A 26,812-nucleotide genomic window follows, 5' to 3' on the forward strand; every position below is an offset into this window, starting at 1 on the left:
TCACAAATTGTTAGGCTGTTCCCATGGAAACAGTTGCCTTTTCTCATTGAGAAGATGGTCTTGGTGCTTTGCATATCCAAGTCAACACAGGAGGAGGTAGCATAAGGGAGTCCCCATCTTAGAAGGCTTACACACACTGTCCACAACCTATCTGCTCCACAAAAGGTTCTTGGATGGTCTTGATGGCTTGGGAGGATCCTGGAAAATAGGGGTGCAGGCAACCATAGATTCTGCTGGAGAACTGTTTGGGGGGTTTTCTGAAAGAATAGTGTGGTTAGATCTTTGGGTCTAATGCGATTCTGAAGGTTCTTCCAGTAGTAGCCTTGGAGACTATTTGGAATGCTCTGATGAAACTTGATTTCTCTTTCTCAGTGTCTGTCATATATTTTAGCTTTATCTCATTAATATCCTGATGCAGAATCGAGACATTTCTAGACCATGGCACAAGGTTAGAAGCCTTGGAGAGGAGTTTGCATTTTAAAAGCCATGAATGCTAATAACGTCAAGTGCAGTCTCTTTACCATTTAGAGTGGAAGTACTGGAAAGTCAGGCAAGACATTTGAATCTTGGGGTTTGAATTTTTTCCCAGACTGCCCATAGTGCCCGTTTAAAACGTATTTTAGAAATATCTATATAGGCCCCTGGTGTAGCCACATCTTGAGTACTGAATGCAGCTCTGCTTGACCCATCTCAGAAAGGATATAGTGTGACTAGAAAAGGTTCAGAGAAGAGCAACAACATGATAAAGGGCATGGAACACCTTTCTTATGAAGACATTTATTTATTTGTTTCATTTGTACCCCACCTTTTCCCACCTATTTGCAGGCTCAATGTGGCTTACATAGTACCGTGAGGTGTTATCCACCTCCAGTGATGTTGTTACAGTCACATTAAAGAATCAAGAGAAAAAGAAGAATATATTGTTCGTTGCAAGTTTTGGTTTCGTTGTGTTGCTGAGTTCAGGCACTTAAGTTGGACCAGTAGGGTATGCCTTTTCGAACAGATCGGTTTTTAGTGATTTCCGGAAGTTGAGGTGATCCTGCATTGTCTTTATGGCTTTCGGTAATGCGTTCCATAGTTGCATGCTTATATAGGAGAAGCTGGATCCGTAAATTGATTTGTACTTGAGTCCCTTGCAACTAGAGTGGTGAAGATTTAGGTATGTTCGTGATGTTCTAATTGTGTTTCTGGTTGGTAGGTCTATGAGATCAGCCATAGGGGCTTTGCCATAGATAATCTTGTGGACCAAGGTGCAGATTTTGAAAGTAATACATTCTTTGATTGGGAGCCAGTGCAGTTTTTCTCATAGCGGTTTGGCACTGTCGAATCGCGATTTTCCAAATATAAGCCTGGCTGCTGTGTTTTGAGCAGTCTGTAGTTTCTTTATGAGTAGTTCTTTACATCCCGCATAAAGTCCATTGTAATAGTCAGCATGGCTTAATACCATTGATTGTATCAGGTTGCGGAAAGATGCCCTCGGGAAGAATGGTTTCACGTGTTTAAGTTTCCACATTGAGTGGAACATTTTCTTTATTGTAGAGTTAACTTGGGTCTCGAGTGTAAGGTTTTGGTTGATTGTGACACCAAGGATTTTCAGGCTATCTGAAATGGGAAGGGCATAGTCCGGGGTGACTAAGTTTGTAGGTATATTCGTGTTGTATTGGGATGAGAGGATGAGGCAGTGTGTTTTTTTTTCTCTATTGAGTTTTAGTTGGAATGCGTTTGCCCGTGAGTTCATGATGTGGAAGCCAAGGTTAATTTCATTGGTGATTTTTGTAAGATCATATTTGAAAGGAATGTATATTGTGACGTCGTCTGCATAGATGAATGGGTTAAGGCCCTGAGTGGATAAGGACTTGGCTAATGGGGTCATCATTAGGTTGAAAAGGATCAGTGATAGTGGTGATCCTTGAGGTACTCCGCAATCTGCCTTCCAGGGTGATATAGTAGAGTTCACTTTCACTTGGTAAGTTCTGGTGGTTAGGAAACCCTTAAACCAACTAAGTATGGTTTTGCCAATCCCAAAGTAGTCTAGGAGTCTGAGCAGTATACTATGGTTCACCATGTCGAATACACTGGACATGTCGAATTAGAGGAGAAGTATACTTTTGCCTGATGCTATTTCCTGTTTGAATTTGGCCAGGAGGGTGATTAGCACTATTTTGGTGCTGTGGCGGGGACGGAATCCTGATTGTGATTCATGTATTGAGAATTTGTGTATGTAGTCAGTCAGTTGTTTGGTTACCATACTTTCCATCAACTTGACTGCTAGTGGGATAGATGCTACTGGGCGGTAATTGGTGATGTCATCTGTTTTCTTTTTGGTATCTTTTGGTAAGGGGGTGAGTAGAATGTTGCCCTTCTCCTTTGGGAAGAGGCCTTGTTGGAACATGAAGTTTATGTGGGATGTGATATCTGTTATGAAGTGAGCGGGGGCGGGTTTTAAAAGGTGACTGGGGCAGGTGTCCAGTTTGCAATGAGTGCCGGCGGCTCTATTAATTGCCTGAGCCATTGTTTCGGTAGTGAGAGGAGCGAATTTTGACCAGATACAATCTGCTGGGAATTCTCCTAAGGTTGGGTCTAAGCCATTGATGAAATTTTCGATATCGGCAGTGTTTTGAAGAAGGCTGTTTCGTAATTTTACAATTTTTTCATTGAAGTATTTGGCTAGTTCATCTGCCGATGGGATGTCTGAGTTGGTTGTGGTGACCGGGGTGGTGTCCAGTAGTTTATGTATGAGTTGGTATAGTTTTTTTGTGTCTTTGTGATCTGGTCCTATTTTGGTTTTGTAGTTTGACCTTTTGGCTTGTCTTATTGCGTATTTATATTTTCTATGTATTTGCTTCCAAGCATTGCGTGTGTGATCATCTTTTATTTTTTTCCAAGCTCGTTCAAACTTTCTGGATTGTGTTTTTAGTTTTTTCAGTTCATCGTTGAACCTGTCTGTGTGAGGTTCTTGTTCGTAAGGGTGCCAGGTCGTCTAAAATGTTTCTACATCTTTCGTCCCATTTAGAAAGGAAGTTTATGGCGTCTGTCTGTGCTGTCCAGTTATTATTATGTATATGTTGCCACAATGTATTCTGGTCTATTTGGCCTCTTGTAGTGTAGGTTGTTTGTCCTTGGGTGCGATATGAACCCTTTTTCCACTATTTTAGGGATAGGTTTAGTTTGTAGTGGTCGGTCCAAGGTGTTTCTGTCCATTTAATATCTGTTATTATCAGGTTCTGGTCAGTGGACAGTTTATGTGAGAAGAGGTCAAATGTGTGTCCTTTAACGTGGGTTGCCTGTATGTGTGGCCATTTAAGATCCCATGAGTGGAGGAATTCCTTGCATTCGCGTGCGTTGGTAGAGTTCGGGTCTTCTAGGTGAAGGTTGATGTCTCCTAAAACTAGTATATTAGAGCTAGTTACACAAGTGTTTGAGATGAAATCCATGAAGCTTGACTGGCTTTCGTTCCAGTTACCTGACGGTCTGTAAAACAAGACATAGTTCAGATGGTCAAGCAGGGATTTGTTGTGGATTCTAATTGAGGCGATTTTGAGTTGGGGTGTTATGTACTCGGCTATGGTTTCAGCGATGAAGTGGGAGCAGTAGATTAGGCCTATGCCTCCACTTCTCTTATCCTTTCTGGTCCAGTGAGTGATTTTGTATCCTGGCGGGCATAGGTCAAGAATTATGGGATCCTTTTGGTCGTGGATCCAGGTTTCGTTAATGAAAATTAGATCGAGGTTTTCGGCCGTGATTCAGTCTGTTGTTGTTTAGTTAACTATGGATCTGGCATTAATATAGCCCACTTGAATCTTTTGGTATGGGCCTTCTATAATTGGTGATGTGTGGATTTTTTTTTGTTGTCTGCCCTTTGTTTGCTTATTATGACCTTTCTTGCCGTTTTATTGGTTTTGTCCGTATGTGGGTATTCTTCCTTCGTTTTGGTGGTTGTCAATTTGGTGAGGTGTGGAGTTAATATTCAGCTTTTGGTGGATTTGTAGAATGGGTATGATATTGATTGGTGCGAGTGGGATGGATAGTGTTAGGTGGATCAATGATAGAGAATGGATTGCTAGGAAAGGTTTGACCTTATTCGTTTTGGTGTCATTTTGGAGGTAGGTAAATACTCACAGTTAGTTGATCAAGGGGTAACGTCCAAGGTGCAAAGGCTGTATAGTCCTGGGCGCCGGGCTGTTGGTTGGGGTAAAGTCTAGGGGACCCTAAGAGACTTTATTAGTCGAAGGTCCTGTTCCAGGAATTTATGAAGTTCCTCCACATCAAATCATTGCTGGTCTCAGGCTCCCTTAACCAGATCCACATGCAAGGGGTGTGAACGGAAAATCTCTGATCCTTTGCTCTGTGAGGGATGGTGAGGCCTTTGTCTTCAGATCCTGGTGGAGGGGATCTTGTCCGTTTTTTTCACTTTGGTGCTGTGTGGGCTGGTCTTGGCGTCGTAGGTCCCTCGTATCTCAGCCGGTAAGTGTTCCTCTTCTGTTCTCCTCGGCTCGTCCAGCGCTCACGGGCCTCCTCTCTCCCGTTCACTTTTTCTCCTTGGGCGGGCGGCCAATTGGCTGGCACAATTGGAGTTGCGGCTGGGCGGTCGATGTCTGTGGGGCAGCATTGTCTCCGTGACATGGGGGGGCTGCAGTCAACTCGCAGTAGCCCCCGTCTGCCCGTCGAGAAGGGTTTCGGGTTTGCCAGCTGGTCGTCATCTCCTCCCGGCTTGCCTGAGTTGCTGGACGCAAGAGCCTGCGTTCCCCGGTGGCGCTGGGGAGCTGGTGGGCTGCCGGGACATTGGTGGGGTGCAAGGCCTAACAAGGCAGTGTGGCGCTCCCGGGCTGGGACGAAGCCGACCCTGACGACATTGGACGCACGACTGCGTGGTCGATCAGTTCACCCGGTGGATCCTCAGATCAGGCCAGGCGATAGCTGCCACTGGCTCGCTGGTCACAGGTCCGATTGAGGGTCGCACGGGAAGGCCATGGCCGACCTCTGGTGCCTCTTTGCGACCCGAGCGGCGGGCGTCCGGTCCGTTCCGGTAATCTGAAGATTGGGTCAGGTTGTAGCCGGTTGTGGCTGCTGTTGTTTTGCTGACCTTGGGGCCGCACGAGGGTCGCCCGGCCGCTTAGGGTCAAGGGAGCCGACTGCTACCGTGACCCTTAAGTTGCGGCCATCTTAGGTTGTATCTAAGTGGGTTAGGGCTTTTCAGCTTGGAGAAAAGATAACAGAGAGTGGATATAATAGAAATTTATAAAGTTATGAACGGGGTGGAACAGTTAAATAGGAAATGATTTTATAACCTGTCAGACCCCAAAACAAGAGGGCACTTCCTTAAAGTAATGACCAGCAGATTGAAAAGAGTCTTTCATGCAGTGTATAATTAAGCTGTAGAATCTGTTGCTGGATGATGTGATCAAGGTGACTTTGAGGGGCATAATCAAAAGGGACGCCCATGTTTTCCTGGGGACGTCCTTGAAGGACGGCTCCAGCAAGGGGTGGGGAAACCCATAATATCGAAAGAGGATGGGCGTCCATCTTTCATTTTGATGATACGGTCGGGGACGCCGAAATCAGCAAATTTAGGTCGACCTTAGAGATGGTCGTCCCCAGGACTTGGTCGTTTCTGATTTTCAGCTATAATGGAAAGCGAGGATGCCCATCTCAGAAACGACCAAATCCAAGCCGTTTGGTCGTGGGAGGAGCCAGCAGTCATAGTGCACTGGTCCCCTGACATGCCAGGACACCAACCGGGTACCCTAGGGGGCACTACAGTGGACCTCACAAATTGCTCCCAGGTACATAGCTCCCTTACCTTCAGCCAGGTGCACTAACTGAACGGAAAAAGCCCTTCCCTTACCGATCCCTTAGCGATTCAGAAAGGAACAGGCATGCATGAAGGAAATCGCATGCAAATGAGCTGCTCGCTGTTAGCTCATGTGCACATGATTTCCTTCATAAGGAGGGGAAGCCAGTGCAGAGCAGCCAAGCATTATGAGTGGCTGCTCTGCACATGCCAAAGACGGCTTCATACATGCAGACAAGCTGCGTGTATAATAACCGTCTACAACCTTAAAAAAAACACATTCAGGTGAAAATGTCCAAGGGCTCGTCAGGGACGTCTTTTTTTTTTAGAATATGGGTGAAGGACGTCCTTCGCTATGCCTACTTCCCTGCGACAGCAGTTGAAGACGTCCAAAATGTGGATGTTTCTGTGAGAAGGACGTCCATGCCTTTGCTATGCCTCCGAAATCCCCTTTATTTGTTTGGATTTTGGCTCACAAGTAGCAGATTTGGGGTTGGAACCGGCCACTAGAGAGTTGCACGGGGACAGAAATCTCACCCATCCCCACCCGTCCCCACTGGAATCTTACCCATCCCCGCAAAAATGTAACCCATCACAACCCGTCCCCACCCGTCCCTGCAAGAATTTAACCCATCCCCGCAAGAATTTAATGGCACATTAAAATAAATTCTGCTCAGCTCCCTTAGTCTCTCTCTGGATTTGAGCCACATCACTGTAAGCAAGGAAGGAATGGAAGCTGAAACTTAGAACACTCTGGTGTGCACATGTAAGATTTGTCTCTGATTTCTGGCACTGTGTGCTAAGAGGTCACCACATGCACACGCCAGTAGGTCAGGTGTCAGACCTGAGGTCTGCGCATCAGCCCGGGAGCAAAGAGGATTAATTGTAACATAGTAAGTGACAGCAAATAAAGACCTGAACGGTCCATCCAGTCTGCCCAATAGTCACACTTATTATCAATTCATGATTAAATCAACGAGTGTGATATTATATACTTTCTTTCGTGTTTCTGGAACATAGACCATAGAAGTCTATCTGGCCCTATACTTATGTTCCAGCTGCTGGAGTTCTCACTGAAGCCCGCTTCAGTCTATTAGTCTTCTCATTTGTGGGATACAGACTGTAAAAATCTGACCAGCACTGTCCTTATGTTCCAGCCACTGAAATTGCTGTTTAAGCCCTTTCTAGTCCATCCTAAACCAGACTGCCATATATTAGACACAGACCATACAAGTCTGCCCGGTATCGGCCCTAGTTAATCACAGCCAGAGTCACCATCTAAGCGTCACTTGACACATCCACACATATGCAGCCATTTAAGGTTAGGATTTTTATAACTTCCATCTTCTAATTAGAGATCCTCTGTGTTCATCCCAAGTCTTTTTGAATTCCATCATCATTTGTGTCTCTACCACCTCCTTAACGGAAGACTTTCCACATTTGTGCTGTTAAAGCAAAGAGGAGGAGGAGGAGACAGCACTCAAGGTACTCGGTGAATGAGAGGCTGATGCAGTGCAGTTTACACTTCCACAGGAACCCCGCAGAACTGCTTCCATCCCCGCGGGAACCCTGCAGAACTGCTTCTGTCCCCGCAAACCCCGTTCCCGTGCAGCTCTCTACCGGCCACTTCTGGATTGCAAGACCAGTGCTCTAACCACTAGGCCAGTCCTCCACTCCCTTGAAATTTGGCCATCCCTGTGGGGGGGGCAGTTCAGGATGTCCAAAATGTTTGAAAGAAGGACGTCCCACGCCTTCGCTATGCCTCCACTGACACACACATACCCCCCCCCCCCCCCCCCCCCCCCCAGGGACCTGCATACTGCTGCGATGGACCTGAGTATGACATTTCAGGCTGGCAAAAAAGGTTTTTAAAGTTGTTTTTTTCAGGGTGGGAGGAGGTTAGTGACCACTGGGGGAGTCAGGGCAAGTCATCCCTGATTCCCTCCGGTGGTCATCTGGTCAGTTCGGGCACCTTTTTGAGACTTGGTCGTAAGAAAAAATGGACCAAGTAAAGTCGCCCAAGTGATCCTCAGGGACGCCCTTCTTTTTCCCATTATCGCTCAAGGACGCCCATCTGTTAGGCACGCCCCAGGAACTTTGGTCGTCCCCGCGATGGGAAGCAGTTGGGGATACCCAAAATCAGCTTTCGATTATGCCAATTTGGGTGACCCTGAGAGAAGGACGCCCATCTCCCGTTTTGTGTCGAAAGATGGGCGCCCTTCTGTTTCGAAAATAAGCCTGTTTGGTTGTACCCCCAAAATGGCAGAGTATAGCAGAGTTTGAAAGAGGTTTGGACAAACTCCTGGAGGAAAACTTTTATTACAAACAAAATTATTAGCCAGGTAAATTTCAGATTGTTCATCCTTGGAAATGAATTGTAGGAAATAGGAGGGTTCAATGAAAAGTAATGCCTCTACCACCATAATTCAACAATAGATGGCAGCATTGACACGCTATATGTGTTTACTTATTCTTTGACATCTCTTCCTTCAATTCAGTTGGGAAGAAGTCTGTGTGAAGAGGCTGTTTTGCTATTGCTAGTAAAATGGAAGAATACTGTGAATGAACACTGGTACAGTTTAAGTAACATGTTGTGATAGAATTTCTGACCGTTGAAGGACTCTCTTCAATTGAAATTCTCCACTGCATGCATGTTTATGGCAGAGTTTCCCAACACTCAGTATGCATACTCCAAGGGATATGTGAGACCTCCCCAGGGGGTACGCAGTATGCGGCTCCCAGAGGGAGGGGGGAGGAAATCTGTATTGATGTCTTGATGCCTCCTTTCACTGTCGGGCTTCTCTCCCTTTTTCTTCTGTAATGCATGATGGCCTCCCTCTCCCCACCCTCCCATACTTTTTCAAAGCTGTCTTAAAGTTTGCTGGCCGTGGGCAGTGATTCACAAAGCACTGCTTGTGCCAACATCGGAGCCTTCTGTCTAACGCAACTTCTTATTTTCGCATAGGCGGGAAGGTCAGACCGAAGGCTCAGACAGAACAGTGCATTGAGAATTGCTGCTGGCAACCTTTAAGACAGCTTTTAAAAAGGGGGCGGGGTGAAGGAAGGGAGGGATGTCATCACAAATCAGAGAGAGAGCAAAAGGGAGAGAAGCCGGATCACCGGGGTGGGGAGAGGGAAGAGAAATGCAAGACTGATGGTGGGTGGAGGGAGGGTTAAGGAAAAAAGGTGATGTGGGGGAAGGGGTTGGGATGGAGGGAGAAGGAGAAAAGCTGGGCCAATTGGGGGGGGGGGGGGGCTGCAGGGAGGGAGAAGAAAAAATGCCGGACTAATGATGTGTGAGGTGAGAAGAAGAGAAAAACTGGACCAATAGGTCCAGTTTTTTTCTTCTCAGGCTGGAGGAAGGGAAGGAGATGGAGAAATGCTAGACCAAGGGGGTGGGGTTGGGACTGGTGGGAGAAGGGAAAATGCTGGATCAATGGTGGGTGGGGTGAGGTAGGAGGAGGAAAAGGAGAAAAGCTGAACTGAGGTGATGTGGGGGTAGAAGGGAAAAAGCTGGACCAATGGTTGGTGGGTAGGTTGGAAAAGGAGGAAAGTTGTATCAGTGGTGAGTGGGTGGAGGAGAAAAGCTGGACCTATAGTTGGTTGGTGGGTGGGGTAAAGAAGAAGAAAAACTGGTTCAGTGGTGGGGAGGAGGGGAAGGAGCAAAGCTGGACCGTTGGTTGGTGGGTGGGAGTAAAGTAGTAAAAGCTGGACCAGTGGTGAGTAGGGGGAAAGAAGGAGAAAAGCTGGACCAGTGATTGGGTTGATGAGTGGATATGTAGGAAGGAGAAGGAGAGCAGCTGGGCCAATGAGTAGGGTGGGATGGGACGGGGAAATATTGAACTACTGGTGGGGGGAGACATTCTAGACAGGGAGGAGAGGGTATTATGGGGATAAGGGGGGAGGGAAGAGACAGAGTTTGAGATACGAAGTGGGAAAGAGTGGGGAGATGCTGACTATTGAGGGAGAGGAGAAAATGCAAGAGAGAGGGAGGAGATGCTGACTATGAAGGGAAGGAGAGGAGTGGGAGTGGAGGAGTGGCCTAGTGGTTAGGGTGGTGGACTCTGGTCCTGGGGAACTGGGGAACCGAGTTCGATTCCCACTTCAGGCACAGGCAGCTCCTTGAGACTCTGAGCAAGTCACTTAACCCTCCATTGCCCCATGTAAGCCGCATTGAGCCTGCCATGAGTGGGAAAGCGCGGGGTCCAAATGTAACAAAAAAAAAAAGAAGAAAGGGCTAGCGAGGGGGATGCTGACTGGGGGTAAGGAGAGAGAAAAAGGGAGAAGTTACATTGTTGGCCAGTAAAGATAGATGCTGCACTGTTGGGGTAGGGAATGAAGAGGGGACAGGGAGGCTACAAATGTTGGAGGAGGAAGAGAGGGAAGACATTTGGCTACAAGAGTTGGGGTGGAAAGAGAGAAGATGGGTTCTAAGGGTGAGGGTGATGAGAAGGAGAGAGGTAGTGAAAATGTTGGGCTACAAGAGTATGGGTGTGAAGAGGAGAGAGAAAGAAGATGCTGAGCTACAAAGGTGGAGGGAGGGGAAATAATGAACATGATGGAATCATATGGGAGAGGCCATGAGGGGTTATCAAGGAGATGAGTGAGAGAAGGGGGGTGAGTATAGAGTGTAAAAATGTGGAAATGGGGGAGGGGACAGAAGGAAATAAGAGAATGGAGAAGGAGTGAGATCAGAAATGGTAGAGCTGAGGACTGAGAAGGAGATGGGAAAGTTGATAGGTATGTGAAAAGTAAAAAGAAGAAATGGAGGGGGAGAAAGAAGGTGAAAAATGGACAGATAGGCAGAAAAGAAAGGGAGAATATGACAGAGACAGTAGATAGTAGATGAGGTTTGTCATGCTTAATAAAGAGCAGTGATGCCCCCAGGCCACTGCCCTGCCATACCCTGTATCACGTGGTTACTGTAAGTGTACTCCTGGGAGGCTCTGGGCCCATTGATACTTACCCGGAGTGGAGGAGTAGCCTAGTGGTTAGTGCAGTGGACTTTGATCCTGCGGAACTGAGTTCAATTCCCACTGCAGCTCCTTGTGACTCTGGGTAAGTCACTTAACCCTCCATTGCCCCTGTACAAAATAAGTACCTGAATATATGTAAACTGCTTTGAATGTAGTTGCAAAAACCTCAGAAAGGCAGTATATCAAGTCCCATTTCCCTTTCCCTTACCCTCTCCACAGATCTGCACAGGTACACATTTCTGGAGGGAGACTTTTGGGCCAGTCCATAGTAACAAAGTGGGTGGCAGCCGATAAAGACCAGTACGGTCCATCCAGTCTGCCCAACAAGATAAACTCATTACATATGGTATGATGTGATATTTCATATATATACCTGATCTTGATTTGTCCTTGCCACTTTCAGGGAACAGACTATAGAAGTCTGCCCAGCACTGACCTTGTTCTAAATTTCTGAACTTGTTGAAGCCCCTGAAAAGCTCCACTGCGGTCCATCCAAATCTATTCAGCCATGATCAGGGTGCAGACCATAGAAGTCTTGCCCAGCACTGGCTTTGCTTCCCTTGTTGTTTAGTGGTGATTCCATGCTCACATTGGCGGAGACTGGAATTTTGTTAAGTATTTGGATTTATAAAATTTCCCCATCATGTAAATAAATATAAAGGAATTTAAAAAAAACCCAACCAAACAAAAAAAGATTGACTTCCCCTGGATAAATATTTCATAAAAGAAAGAGATATAGTCAGCTTTTAAAAATATACAATTAAAGCATTGCTATAAGTGGGTTGTGTTGTAAGAATAAATAGGGGGTTTCAATTATGTCTGTCAAGTGACTTTGAAGGAATGTATTTTGCTAAAGACACTTATTTAAGACAAAGCTCTGATTTTTATGTACAAGATCACTTTATTTTAGCATGTAGTTAAATTAATGTATAATTTGTGATTGTATACTGTGTACATTTTGATAATTGATAACGGTGCTAATCCAGTATTAATATTTTGTCCCTCTTCCCAACCCACTTTCTCACTTGCCTACAGATTATGGAGAGAATTATGGATCTACCGACACTATTGCGACACGCTTTCAGGGAGATGTTTTCCGTTGGTGGTCTCTTCTGGATGTTTCGTATCAGAATTGTTCTCTGCCTTATAGGTGCTTTATTGTACTTAGCTTCACCGTTGGACTTTATTCCCGAGGCTCTTTTTGGAATCCTTGGGTTTCTGGATGATTTCTTTGTTATATTTCTGTTGCTTATATACATTTCTATCATGTACAGAGAAGTAGTAACACAGAGGCTGACCAGGTGAAAAATTAATGGGGGCGCATGGCTTTGGGTGCTTCATGGCATGGAAAAAAAAGTTATGACATAGCACTGAATCACAAAATACCTACCTTTATTTATGGACTTTTTTTTTTTTAAGTCTTAAGTCATTTCTTTACAAACATTTATACTTATTTGATGAGTTGATAATGCTTAACTGGAATTGTCACATTCTTACATAATTTAAAAATCTAAAATTATTGCTTTTGGATTTAGAATGTCATAAACAGACTAGCTGTTGCTATGTGCATTTTGCCTTTTTTTTCTTTTAACTTGCTTTTGACCTAAAACCTCTATGCTGCATACAGCAGTTGCTTGGTTCTACCAATGGCTTGCTGCTTTCTGGTAGACCAAGTCAGAATGGCACATAGCTCCATAATGCTAGAAATGTGAAAAGCCTACCCATATCATTTTCTTATACCATAGAAAGACAAAGCTTCTAATAGGACAGCTGCACCTGGTATAGAAAGAAGAATGGTTTCTGGCTGAGAAAAAAAACACACAAGAATTTCTGGGTTTGTATCTGTCCGAATCTGAATCTGACTATTGGACTCTAGTAATGAATAAATCATTTTACTCCTTTGTCTTACTTTATACATAGGTAATGATAACTATAAAACTATTCCTTCTTTCCTCTGAGAGATAATGTGCTATGTTTAAAACCATAATTCAGAGCCATACCCCTGATTATAAAGTTCTTTAAGTGGTAAATATGATAGGATCCTTTGTGAATGAAAGTCCGTATAGGAAACCAAATTATTATAGATGAATGTTTTTCCATCCCTATCACTAAAGTAATCCTTGGGCTAATGTGTCAGCAGTTGATGGCTGTTGATTTCAGGGTATATTGAAGGGTTTGGGGTATGGCTTCCCTCCTGCAGCTCTGAGAATGCTCTAACCAATACCCTAGCAAAGATGCAATACCAAAACTACTCCCAAAATTGGTTTGCTGCTTGGAGACATAATGTGCAATCACAGATCCTTTTATTTGTCTCCATACATTGTGTATTGCTCTTGTGTATCTAACACTAACAGTAATCAAGGGATAAAGTTTGTATTTTCTTTGAGCGATTGCAGCAGAGTGGCATGTTTGACAAGAGAAGTATTATTTAACTTCAAGTTTACTTGTTCTTCCTAAGACACTATTGTGCATTGTTATTCAGATTGTTCATTTGTCCACTGCAAAGGGTTTTTGGTATATGGAATGATTTAAAAACAAAAGGGAAACTGGTTTCAGGAGTTATATAAATTAAATATACAGCGTTTTTTAAAACTCCAGTTCACCCTTATATCTTACAAAACAATTTTGCTATGTCTGATGGAAGAAGTGGTGAATGGGCCAGCTTAAAAAAAAACAAAAAACAGTTTTGCTTGCATGCAGAAAATAAAATTAACCCATTTGTAGATCAAACCCAAAGATTCTTTTCTTTGACTTTGTTGGTTTGAAAGTAGTGGCAATTGGGCTATATCTCTCAAAATATTAGAAGAAAAATTTCTGTGCCACATGACTAAGTGATTTTCCCAGTTGTGTGTCAGTGCAAAAATTGCTTTGTACGTTTGGCTCACGGTTAAGTGTTTCTATATTTGCATCAGAACGCCTTCAGCAGGAATAAAATATATTAATTTTAATCATGTATTAGGAAGTTCCTTTAGTGCAAGGAGTGAGCTAATTGCTATCCCATTTTCAGGGGTGATGCGTTCGTTTAGAAAATGCTTCCAAAACTGATGATTCTGCAGAAATAGCTATAATCATATTCTGATGAGAATCATCTTTTAGTCAACAGCATTATTCTAATTGTTATCACGTTCACATCTTACTCCAGGTTTTCAAAAAAGTGAATTTAGTTTACTGAATATTTTACAATAATTCTGGGATTACATCCTCCTGATTTTGATATTTCTCTTTGTATTCTGTTGATCCCAAAGATAGAAACCGACTCAGTATGGCTAGAACTGTTCTATTAGCTCGAAAAAAAATTATTTCACACGGGGCACTGTTCTGTATATCTCTGCTTTATTTCTGTAGAAAAAAACATCTGTCCTAACAAAGGAAGAGAAGTGTAGAACAGATTATGGTTTTGGTACACAAGGAGGTGTATTTTCAAAGCACTTACACTTCCAAAGTTGCATAGTAACCTATGGAACTTTGTAAGTCTAAGTGCTTTGAAAATGAACCCCAAGGACTTTACTAGAGGAAATGAAAGCATTATTGGGGCCATTTCTTGTTTGTACAATACAGTCTCGATTATCCGACCTTTGCTAATCGTACATACTCCCCGGTGACGTTGTCATGTTGCCGTTAAGAAGTGCGCGGGTTCTCTTCCTGTTTTCCAGGTTCACATGCTGCTGGTTATTGTTAATACAGATACCCTAAGCCTGTGTTCTTTATGCATAAAGTATGTTTTCTATGCATTTTTTTAAGGGGCTACTGTTGTTTTCCCATATTATCCGACTTTTCACAGACAACATCTTGGTCCTATTTATGTCAGAAAATCAAGTCTGTACTGTATACCTGATATACATTCATATATATCAACTATAATAGTGAAACCTTAAATTGACTGCAGTGGAATGAACTGTACGATCCATCCATTCTGCCCATTACATATAGTACGACGTGATGCTTCATATGTATACCTGATCTTGATTTGTCCTTGCCACTTTCAGGGAACAGACTGTAGAAGTACTTTACCAAAAATGACTTAAATGAGCTTCACATTCTTTAATGGTTTCTTTATAAATGTTTTAGGCAAAATCCAACTGTGTGGTAATAGCACAGGGCTAAGGCAAATTTTGTCAGTTTTGTCTTTTTGGCCTTTTTTTTCCATAAACTTCTAGGATTTTTAAAAATTACATAATAGCCAAATAGATTCCAAACTGGCCTGAACATCTATAATTATAATATGGCCAAATAAATATAGAGCCACCAGAAGTGAGTTAGATTCAATGGCAGGCCCCACTAAATAGGATGAGGTTGCTAGCGCCATTCTTACACATCTCAAGGCAATGGAGGGTAAGTAGCTTGCCCAGGGCCACAAGGGAAGCAAAGCCAGTGCTGGGCAAGACTTCTACGGTCTGTACCTTGATCATGGCTGAATAGATTTGGATGGGCTTCAGTAGAGCTTCTGGGCAAGTCACTTAACCACCATTGCCCCTGGTACAAAATAAGTACCTGAATATATGTAAACCGCATTGAATGTAGTTGCAAAAAAACCTCAGGCCGTATATCAAGTCCCATTTCCCTTTCCCTTTTCAGGGGCTTCAACAAGTTCAGAAATTTAGTTCAAAGCCAGTGCTGGGCAGACTTCTACAGTCTGTTCCTTGAAAGTGGCAAGCACAAGTCAAGTTCAGGTATACATATGAAGCATCACGCTGTACCATATGTTCTCTGAGGACAAGCAGGCTGCTTGTTCTCACGATTGGGTCGACGCCCGCAACAGCCCAGGAGACCGGGAAAATTTTTCCAAGCAAAAATTAAAAAGTCTTTGAAGAATGTTCCGTCGCGCAAGCAGAGCACACCGCACATGCGCGAATGGCTTCCTGCCTGCGGCACGAGCGTGACTCCCTCAGTTTCGTTTTTTCCTCGACTGAGGTGACACGCAGGAGATTTTTGACGAGACCACTTTCTCTTTCAATTTCTTTTCAAAATTATTATTTTTATGTTTACCTTTATTTTTCTTAGTTTTTAGTCACTGAGTTTGTTTTCTTTGTTTTCGTCGTGGCCCGGCTCTATATTCCCTTTTTTCTTTGGCAAAATCGAGTCATTTAATTTTGCAGCCGCTGTTTTCCCGTCCATGTCATTGAGGACACCCAGCGGCTTCAAGCATTGTACTCTGTGCAACCAGACCATTTCGTGTACCGACCCCCACTTGAGGTGTCTCCAGTGCCTTGAGCCCAATCATCTACCAGCTGCTTGTAAGCTGTGTCCTTTAATGAAAAAATGGACCCAAGTGTCTTGGGAGGCTCAACGGGAAAAACTTTTTGCGGATCGGTCCAGTCCTTCGACATTGGCATCGACTTCGGTACCGAGGTTGGCGTCGACGAGGGAAGCATCGACTTCGAGAGCGCAGGTAATGGCTGCCGAACGACCACATCGCACTGGTAGCAGTGAGGCATCGAGTGGGTCTCCACCTGTCTCAAGGCCTACTGCTATGCAGGCCCCCCGTGACCGACCTTCGTCGGACCCGGCCCCGAGGAGGTGTGAGGATTCCATGTCCTCTTCGGTACCAAGGAGTCTTGATGACGGGCGTCGAGCAAAGGCTAAGAAGCACCGTTATTGATCTCCTTCCATGTGCGGTACCGAGAGCTCCGGGGAGCCGAGGGATTCGGCACCCGAGAAGCTTCGGCGCCGGGAGGACCGCTCACCCTCTATACAGGAGGTGCTGATGCGTCGGTCTTCTGGCAGCCTGGTGCCGGCTCTCGAGCCCCCTCAGATTCTGCCGCTGGCTCCTACACCGGCCCCCCAGCCTTTTCTGATGGAAGCTCTCAACTAGCGTATCAGGGCCCTTCTTCCAGAGCTTCTAGGGGGACTGCTACGCCAGTCTACTTTGGTGCCAGGGGTGCTTGCGCCTTCTGCACCGACTGTGGAAGCGGCATCTGGTCCTTCGCCTATGGTGAGGTCCCCGTCCTTGGTGCCGCTTGCGGCATTGGCTTTGGCCGCTACCCGGGTCGATTCTCCGTCGGTGGAGGAAGCTTCGCCACAGTCCAGGCAGGCTCGGGTTCGGGCTGCTCTTAGAGAGCTTTTGTCTGATACCGATGATGAGTGCTCGTGAGAGGAAGAGGAAGATCCCAGATACTTTTCTGAAGAAGAGTCACATGGGGTTCCCTCTGATCCTACTCCGCCAATTGAAAGAAGGTTGTCTCCAGACTTCAGGCCCACTACAGACTAGCATCAGATGCCTTTCTCCTGCATTGGGGGACAGGCCTTCTGTATGCGTATCCTCCCATACCTCTAGTAGGGAAGACTTTGCTGAAACTCAAGCAAGAGCGCTCCCTTCTGGCCTCTTCAGATCTGGTTTCCTCTTCATCTGGAGTTGTCCTCTGAAGAACCGTAGAGATTGGAGTGTTTTCCGACCCTCATCACCCAGCACGAGGGGTTGATTTTACATCCCAACCTCCAGTCTTTGGCTCTCATGGCCTGGATGTTGAGAGCTTAGAAGTTGCCTCCTTAGGTCTTTCGGAGGGTGTCTCCCGAGTCTTGCTTCCAGGAAAGATTCCACAAAAAAGTGTTATTCTTTCAAATGGAGGAGGTTTGCCATCTGGTGTGACAGCAAGGCCCTAGATCCTTTTTCTTGTCCTACATGGACCCTGCTTGACTACCTTCTACATTTATCAGAGTCTGGTCTCAAGACCAACTCTGTAAGAGTTCACCTTAGTGCAATCAGTGCTTATCACCATGTAGAGGATGAGCCTATCTCTGGACAGCCTTTAGTTGTTCGCTTTATGAGAGGTTTGTTATTGTCAAAGCCCCCTGTCAAACCTCCTCCAGTGTCATGGGATCTCAACGTCGTTCTCACCCAGTTGATGAAAGCTCCTTTTGAGCCACTGAGTTCTGCCATCTGAAGTACTTGACCTGGAAGGTCATTTTCTTGGTGACTGTTACTTCAGCTCGTAGAGTCAGTGAGCTCCAAGCCCTGGTAGTGCACGCACCTTATATCAAGTTTCATCATAACAGAGTAGTCCTCTGCACTCACCCTAAGTTCTTGTCGAAAGTGGTGTCAGAGTTCCATCTGAACAAGTCAGTTGTCTTGCCAACATTTTTTTCCCTGTCCTCATACCTGCCCTGGTGAAGACATATTGCGCACCTTGGACTGTAAGAGAGCACTGGCCTTTTACGTGGAGCGGACAAAGTCCTATAGACAGTCCGCCCAGTTGTTTGTTTCTTTCGATCCCAACATGAGGGGAGTCGCCATCAGAAAATGCACAATCTCTAATTGGCTAGCGGATTGCATATCCTTTATTTATGCCCAAGCTGGGCTGACTCTAGAGGGCCATGTCACGGCTCATAATGTCAGAGCTATGGCTGCGTCAGTTGCTCACTTGAAGTCAGCGTTTATTGAAGAGATTTGCAAGGCTGCAACGTGGTCATCAGTCCACACATTCATATCTCTCTACTTCCTTCAGCAGGATACCTGACACGACAGTCGGTTTGGGCAGTCGGTGCTGCAGAATCTGTTCGGGGTTTAGAATCCAACTCCACCCTCCTAGGCCCATTTCTGTTCTGTTCCAGGCTGCACTCTCAATTAGTTGTGTTTCTTTTCAGGTTAAGCTCTGTTCTGTCCTCGTCGTTGCGAGGCCCAGTTGACCAATGTTTATTGTTTTGAGTGAGCCTGGGGGCTAGGGATACCCCAATCGTGAGAACAAGCAGCCTGCTTGTCCTTGAAGAAAGTAAAGATACATACCTGTAGCAGGTATTCTCCGAGGACAGCAGGCTGATTGTTCTCACAAACCCACCCTCCTCCCCTTTGGAGTTGTTCTAGTCTCTGGTTTGCTTTTTATTAAACTGAGGGAGTCACACTCACGCCGCGGTTGGGAAGTCATTCGCGCATGCGCGGTGTGCTCTGCCCACGCAACGGAGCGTTCTTCAGAGACTTTTTAATTTTTGCTTGGAAAAATTTTCCCGGTCTCCTGGGCCACCACAGGCATCGACCCAATCGTGAGAACAATCAGCCTGCTCTCCTCGGAGAATACCTGCTACAGGTATGTATCTTCACTTAATGGGCAGACTGGATGGACTGTACAGGTCTTTATCTGCTGCCATCTACAATGTTATTATGTAAGGAGCTGCCTTGGGATTTGAATTTGGGCTTTGTTTCCCAGTCTGCTCTCTAACCATAGGTTATTCCTCTGCCCCTTGCAGGCTGAATATCCCTATGTATTCACTCCTATTTGGATGAGTAGCCTAATGGTTAATGCAATGGCCTGAGAACCAAGGGAACTGGGTTCAATTCCCATTGCAGTTCTTTGTGACTCTGAGCAAGTCACTGAACCTTCCATTACCCCAGGTACAAAACAAGTAACTGTAAACTACTTTGATTGCAACTACAGGAATGCGGTATATCAAATCCCTTTTCCTATCTCTTCCCTTCGTATATGTTAGCTCAGAGTTTAAGAACTGAGACTTTTCTGTGCACTTTGAAATACTTTTGTCATTAAGTCAATGACTTACCCCAAAAGAGAACAGTAAGATACTATATCCATAAATATTACAAGTCATTCTCCTATAAGTTATTGCAAAGATCATATTAAATGATATTATATTGATAATATATATAGATTGGATTTCTATGTGATTTCCATGATTTACCAATGTCTTACTTAAGTTACTTTTACTCCCCCCCCTCCCCCCCCCAAATATGTGATGTGATATTAATATCTGTAGTAGGAAATGAAATTTAAAATATATTCTCTGTTAACAAGCAGGATGTCATTGGACAGTAAAGTGTGTGATATCATTGAACAATACTGGGATTGTACAGCTCTTACAGAGCTCATAATTAGTATAACATTCTGAGCATGTATGGCAGCGGTGCTCAGTGTCTATCCTTGAGGACCACAACCCAGTCAGATTTTCAGGATTTCTTCATTGAATTTGTATGAGATCTGTTTGCATATTATGGAGGCAGTGTATTCAAATAAATTTTGTTCATGTTCATTGTTTCTTCACTACCAATTTTCTTTATTGAATTACTAAATACAACTTTTAAAACCTGTCTAGCTTTTACTGCCTGTGGACTAGATCATCAAAACACATATTAAAGCGGTTTCCCTTCCACAGCTGTAACCAATCAATAATGGCCACTTTTCAGATGACTTAAAAAAAATTCAGTCTCTTCCAAAGTTCTCTGTAGTCCTCCGAACTTCCATATGATATTGTACTGTTGCTTGTTTCATACACCACTCTTCATGAATGCATCCAAAGTGTTATCACTAATTAAATTTATAATGAAATGTCTCCACGAGATTGTATTTTGAGCAAATTCTCAATCAATTTAGTCCTACAGGAGTTTTCGCCAGCTCTTTTCTCCACCATAGTCCTTAGTCTCTACAAACGTCTCGTTTCACCATATGGCATCTTCAGGACTAAACATCTTTTCAAAAAACATTCGCAATATCTCTGTCTTGTAACTCTAGATCCTGCATCATTCTCTAGATGAACAACCGCAACCCAGCATAAGAAAAGTTTTCTACCCTTCTATAGGCAAGCACAACATGCCCAGTGTCAGCATTATGCTAGGCCATGCCAAAAGGCTGCCAAAGCAAATTGCTGCTGTTTAACCTAAACAGCCACCTTCCTTTTGACTGCATTGTCTGAATACTGCCAGATCCTTTTATCAATACCCATTCTGCCCTGCCTGTAGGGGGTTGGGTGTAGTTCTTCAGGAATGGCAGAAGATAACAGTTTTTCGAGTACCCAACATTGTAAAATTTGACTACCATCTCAGGTTTCTGTCAGTTCCTTCCTAAAGATTGGTCAACATCATACAAAAGTTTTACTTCTTGCATAAGCCAGTGGACTAGAACCTGTTCCAAAACAGGAAATGAATAGGGATTACGTTCTATATAGTACCTCATTCCTAAAAATACTACAAGATTATGTTCTACCCTGAAACTCAGACTTTCATCTCATTCTTTTCAAAGGAAACTTCAGATTGAACACACCTTACATGCCCCCCTGCTTGAACAAAGGAGATGGGCTATATTCGCAGGCAGAATTTTCATTCTGCAAGCCAGCTATTAACAATACAAAGTATTTTCCCTCTTTCTTCAGCAGCCAGTATTTCCACCAAACAGCACACTGAAAGAAGTCCAAAAAGGTGCCTATTTTACAGAAGCAATATAGTTGCCGTTTGGGCTTATTTTCAAAGATTTACGAAGTTCCAAAGTTTACTATGGGGCTCATTTTCAAAGAACTTAGACTTACAAAGCTTCATAGGTTTCTATGTAACTTTTGTACTAGGCTGTGCATTTGATTCACTATTCTGTAAACAATTTACGAATTTGATAAAATATTATAGAAAAAAGTTGTACAGGAATCAGAGAGAAAAGTCTTTTAATTACTCACCCACCAGTACAGCATCAGACATCAGTTTCAAGTTATAACAAACTTACAAAATCTAACATCAGTACCTCTGGTAATTATACGTAATTAGACTAATTATATAAAGAAGAGAAAAAGGAAGAGGTTGTTCCTCATACAAAGGTCACAGAACACAGAGAAAGAAAGAATAAATGAAAGAAAGATTCTTAGATACAGAGAATTAGTTTCTACGAAGGGGGGAGAGCAAACCCCTTTGGGAAAAACCATAGGCCACTGGACGGATCTGAAACTCTTTCCAAGCATGCCTAGTTTTTCAGAGTTTGTCTGCACCGTGGTTTTATAGGCAGTGGTGAGCATTCACCTCTCTACCCTGGACCAATCATAGGTGCTCCATATGTGTTGGAGACATGTAATTGGGACTTTCATATGTGCTGGAAGCTTGCAATTGGTGTCCTTGTCATTCCTCTTTTTAGTAAATTACTTTTGTAACAAGATGTACCAGGTAGCTGAGTTGCCAGTTGCCTTAGCAACATGAGACATCATCAGAGTTTGTGTCCAGCCAGAAATTCCTTCATGTGGCTGATAGGAAAAGAGAGATGGGAAATAATGCAGCATATCTGAAGTAAAACTTTATAGCTAAAAATTATAGACACTTTGTAAGTCTAAGTCCTTTGAAAATACACCTCTTTGCATCTTTTATGAAATAGGGTCCTAGAACCAGTCCCTGTAGCGCACACACATTTGTACCTGTATCAGAGCAGGTGTAAATGTGTGCATACATTCTGCATATGTACTCCTGATTATTGTATCTCCACCTTGTTTTGCCCAAACTGCACCCTTAAGAATGCCTACACTTGGCGCACATACAAGTATGCACTGTTTTGTCACCACCCATACCTTTTTGTACATATACTGTGGAGTTTCCACAGGTAAAACAGGTTTTACCTTCAGAAATTTGTATAAAATTACTTCCAAGCTGTTTGTGGGTTGCAGCAGCTCAGCTGCAAAAAAGGAATATCTAGGGGGGAGGGTTCTACCTTCACAATTGGCTGCTGACAACTTCATCTTGGAATCTAGCTATCTCCCTCAGGAACATCTCCTTCAAAATCTCTGCTTTCTCATCAACTTTGAAAAGATGGTGCTTTAGTTTACAAAGGTGATTTAATTCATTGGAGCTCCTCAAGACACAGATGAAGTAAAAGCTATCCTTTTGCAAGCCAGAATGTAAAGCTAATGCACTGTGTTCAAACAGATCAATGCTCCTCATGCATCACAGCTAAATGTTGAAATTCAGATATTGTCCTCATACTGTTGTACTTTAACCCATTCTAAAATGAGGAAGCCACAATAAGACCTCAAATTTCTATGCGATCAATGTACCCAATCACTGAGTTCATCCTTCACTTCAGATCATGTTATGATGGTGGACATCCAAATGAACCTGATCAAAGGCATCCCATTTGCATCCCATGAATATTGTTGCATCCTAACAGATGCTTCCAATATCACCTGGGAAATCCACCTCAACTCACAGAGGAAGCCTGGTCAAAAGCCAAAAGAATGCTCTGTGTCAACCCTGTGGAGTTGAGAGCCATATTTTACTCCATTTGAGTGTTGATCCAGATGGACAATCAAGTTGCCATGCTTTGTCAATAAAGAAGATGGTATGGATTCCTTTCTACAATGCCAGAAACTAGCATAAATTTGGGACTTTGATTTCCAAAGGCATACAAATTCAAGTCACTTGTGTATACCAGGCCTTCAGAACCACATAGCAAACGAGCTCAGTGGAGTTCTTCAGACCCACAAATAGCCTCTAAACCCTCAAACTATACAAGACATCTCTCTAGACCAGAGCACTTCTTAAATAGACCTATTGGCAGCAAAAATCCAAAGCTGCTCCTCTTATTGTTCAGTGGATCCAGCACTAGATCATTTGGCACTAAACTGGACTTGACCCTTCCTCTTATCCATGCTCTGATAGCCAAGACCTTGCACAAGTTTCAGAGAAAGCACAGCACTATGATTCTCATAGCACTATAATGGCCACTTCAGAACTGGGTTTCCTCTTCACAAAAACCTTTCTAATCTTGATAATGCAGAATGGATGCATCGGACCGTCAGATTACCGGTGCTGAGCAGTGCCCCATATTCATTGGGTTTACCATCTCCAAAGACATCTTAATGGCAACAAGAGCATCTTGTTCATATATATTTAAATGAAAATATTTTTAGTGTGGTTCATTAATGGGCAAGATCCTTTCAGTGCCCTCCAAATACTATTCTGCAATACTTCTATCATAATTATCTGGGACTGCAAATGTCCTCTGTTGGAGTACTCCTTGATGCACTCAGCCTATCCTATTTTTGTAGACCGAGCTATGGCATCTGTATCCAATCACTTCAAAATTTATGAAGGGGCTTCTTCATGTCAAACCACCAATACAGAGAAACTTCTTGTGCCATTTGACCTGAATATTATGCTTATATTTTTCATTAAATTGATATTTGAGCCCATGGAATCCTCATCTTTTGTTCTGAATTGGAAAGTGATCTTTCTAGTAGCAGCTATTTTGGGTAGAAGACAAAGCTTTATTCATGTATGAACCTTACACTTGGTTTCATCATAATAAAGTAACACTACAAACTGGTCCTTTAATTCCTAGCAAAGGTGGTCTCAACTTTTCTTGTGAATGAAGAAATAGTACTGGTTATGTTATCATAAACCACACAAAAGTCCTTCCAAATTCTAGATTGTAATGGGCTGTTGGCATTTTATTGTTTTAAGGTAGTAAGCATCAGAAAGTATGTTCAGCTATTCATTTCCTTTGATCCCAGTAGACTTGGCGTTCCAGTGGCAAAGTATACTCTAGCTAATTGGCAAGTGTCTAACCAGAAGAGTCAAACATCATCAAGTCAGAGTCATCATAGTTATTGTGACTCTTGAAACTTTATTAAAAAATGTCTACACAGGAACCACTTGGTTTTTGCTTCATAACTTCACTTTGCTGTTTGGACCAGTCCTCAGTTAGAAATAGTGCGTTTAGTTGAGCCAAACTGTGTCTGTTCTTTGCAGCTCTCTCTTCGTCTGGTTTCTCGACAATGGACAAGTTTTCCAATCTATAAAACTGAACAGTCCTGAGCTTGGGAATTACCCACTTGTGTGCCCAATTACATCTTGCTTGTCAATAGAAAAAGCAAGGTTGCTTACCTATAGCAGCTGTTCTCTGTAGGTGACATAATTTAAGGCACACAGGTCCCTCTCCCTCCCTAAGTGTTGTGTTAATCTTTGAGCTATAGAACTAGTTAAAGGGACTGAGGAGACCACTGTGTGAAGCTTATACCATTTCAGAGCTGTAGAAGATATCTTTGTCCTGGTGCTGTGTGATGACTTCCACTTGTGTTCCTGTTTAATCCTGCTGTCTACAGAGAACATCTGGTATGGGTAAGGAGCTTTGCTATTGCATGAGGACATTTGTTTTGTTTTTACTTTAAACATTGTTTATGCTAAACCTTTAGTTAGTGGTCCCAATTGTCTAGTCATACAGAACAACAAAGAAACAGAGAAAAGTAGATGGCAGGTAACGACCACAGTGGCCTGTCCAATCTATCCAACTACATCTACTGTAAAGCTCTGCAATTCGTTTTTCACCCTCAGAGATCCTCTGTACTTGTCCATGCTTTCTTTAGTTCAAGATACTGTCCTCATAATGGATGATGGTGGTTTAAAGCAGTGCAGCTTGAATGGTGATGTTGGTCTATTATCTGTTAATAAGACATAAATTACAAGGAGACCATATTTCTCCAGTAATTATTATAGGAAAAGGAAATTGCATTTATTTGTACAGATGTATAGTTAAGTATCAGTGTACTTTTTATACAAGCTGATAATGTTGGATATCTGAATTAATGCAGTCTTATGGCTAAAAATGTGTAACGATCTTTACTTGATTAAGTATTTGACAGAAGGTGTTAAGTATTAAACTAGAGAGAAATATTAATTTAAGAGTACAGTGCCTTTTGTCATCAATGTTTACCCTTTGTTTTATGCATGTGCTCTGTGAATCATTTTTGGAGGAGTATTCTAATAAAAGAATATTGGTTATTTAATAAACTGAACTCCTACTGCATATCAACTTCTTGTCCTATGTGATCAAATAAATAACATGGAAGCTTTTTAGCCACAGTACTATTTTTCCTGGCTCTCTCTTTTATTTTGAGTGATTTTTTTTCTTTTTTTTTTAAATAAGATATATGATTATTGTGTGTCTCAAATCTCCTTTTTAGCCTCTGCTATTCAATGCATACCTTACAAAATTCACTATATAATGTCTGTGAAGGATTTGGCAAAAGGCTAGTAAAACATACCAGTTTACTTTCAAACTTTTGGCTAAGTAGAGGAAGCTGTCTAAAGGAATCATTTTGCTCCATTAGGAAAGGAAAGGAAAAAAAATGAAAAAACATAGTACACGATGGCAGAAAAATACCAACCCTGTTCATTCTAATAAGTTATTTTGTCCATGCTTCCAAGGATATAGCCCAGTCTAATGTGACCATCTGTAAGAGCTCTCTGTATCTACTACAATTTGTCTTCCTCCTTCATTTTCTACTGTCTTGGGTAGATAAGCATATAAAGTTCCCTTCCATATTCCCATTTTATTCAGATCTAACCAAAAGTCTGTAATCTAAATATCCAGCAATACTAGTGTGGTCATTGCCCAAACCTCAATGTGTCTTAGGTTCTCTGTGTAGCTTGTAAGGCAAACATGGATATGTGAGTGCCTGCATTTATGCTAGCGTTTTAGGAAGTACTTTAACTTTGGCTTTGGTATTAGCAATTTTATATGTCTGTGGAGGTACTGTTGTGTATTTTAAATTTTTTGCTCTCATTCAGTGGAGGCTAAAAGAAAAATAGCCACTGGTATGCTTTACCACTTTTGTCTGACCTCACAATGGTTCTGTCCATGACCATTTAGTTATAAATGCCAATACATGAGAGTCCAAGATGACAGACTCAAGCTGAGGCTGTGTGGTACATAGTCAGCCAGATGGTGAGGCATAAAGGGAAAGTTCTAGAGTTTATTGCAGAACCTAGACCCAGGGCCATGCTCGGAGTGCCATCATATAGCTTTAAAAAACTCCATTCATAGTTGTATAATTTAAACTGATCTACTTGCGCTGTACTAATCAGCTAATAACTCTAAGTCGCACTCCTCTTCATGCACAGACCTACCATACTCCCTATACTGTACCACCCCATTTGGGTTTTTGCAGCCTAAATGCATGACCCTGCATTTTCTAACATTAAATTTTAGTTGCCAGATTCTATGCCATTATTTCAAGCTTCACCAGATCCCTTATCATGCTATCCATGCCATCAGGGGTTTTACAGAACTATCTGCAAATAGGCAAATCTTACTATACCTTCTGTTTTATTGCTCACAAAAATGTTAGAGCTGGATTCAGGACCGATCCCTGTGGCAAACCACTGGTAACATCCCTTTCCTTGGCGTGAACTCCATTTACCACTACCACTCAGCCAGTTTCTGACCCAGTCAGTCACTTTAGGGCTCATACCATTGGTACTCAGTTTATCGTAAGTGGAATTGTATCAAAAGCTTTGCTAAAGTAGACCACATCTAGAGCTCCCCCTAAATCTAACTTTCTGGTCCCCAAGTCAAGAAAT

At 43.1% G+C, this 26,812-nt stretch overlaps 1 protein-coding gene across 4 annotated transcripts in view; it reads left to right on the top strand.

Moving 5' to 3' along the window:
• Positions 1-12,680, top strand: part of RNF170 (ring finger protein 170) — a 122,834-nt gene extending 110,154 nt beyond the window's left edge. For all 4 annotated transcript variants that reach the window (XM_030194478.1, XM_030194477.1, XM_030194475.1 and 1 more), the window contains one exon: positions 11,803-12,680. In XM_030194478.1, coding sequence (XP_030050338.1) covers positions 11,803-12,072 — 270 coding nt within the window. In that variant the 3' untranslated portion in view covers positions 12,073-12,680. The remainder of the gene's footprint in view (positions 1-11,802) is intronic.
• Positions 12,681-26,812: the final 14,132 nt, after the last annotated feature.

Source organism: Microcaecilia unicolor, chromosome 2 (genome assembly GCF_901765095.1).
Source record: "Microcaecilia unicolor chromosome 2, aMicUni1.1, whole genome shotgun sequence".
Taxonomy (NCBI): Eukaryota; Metazoa; Chordata; class Amphibia; order Gymnophiona; family Siphonopidae; genus Microcaecilia; species Microcaecilia unicolor.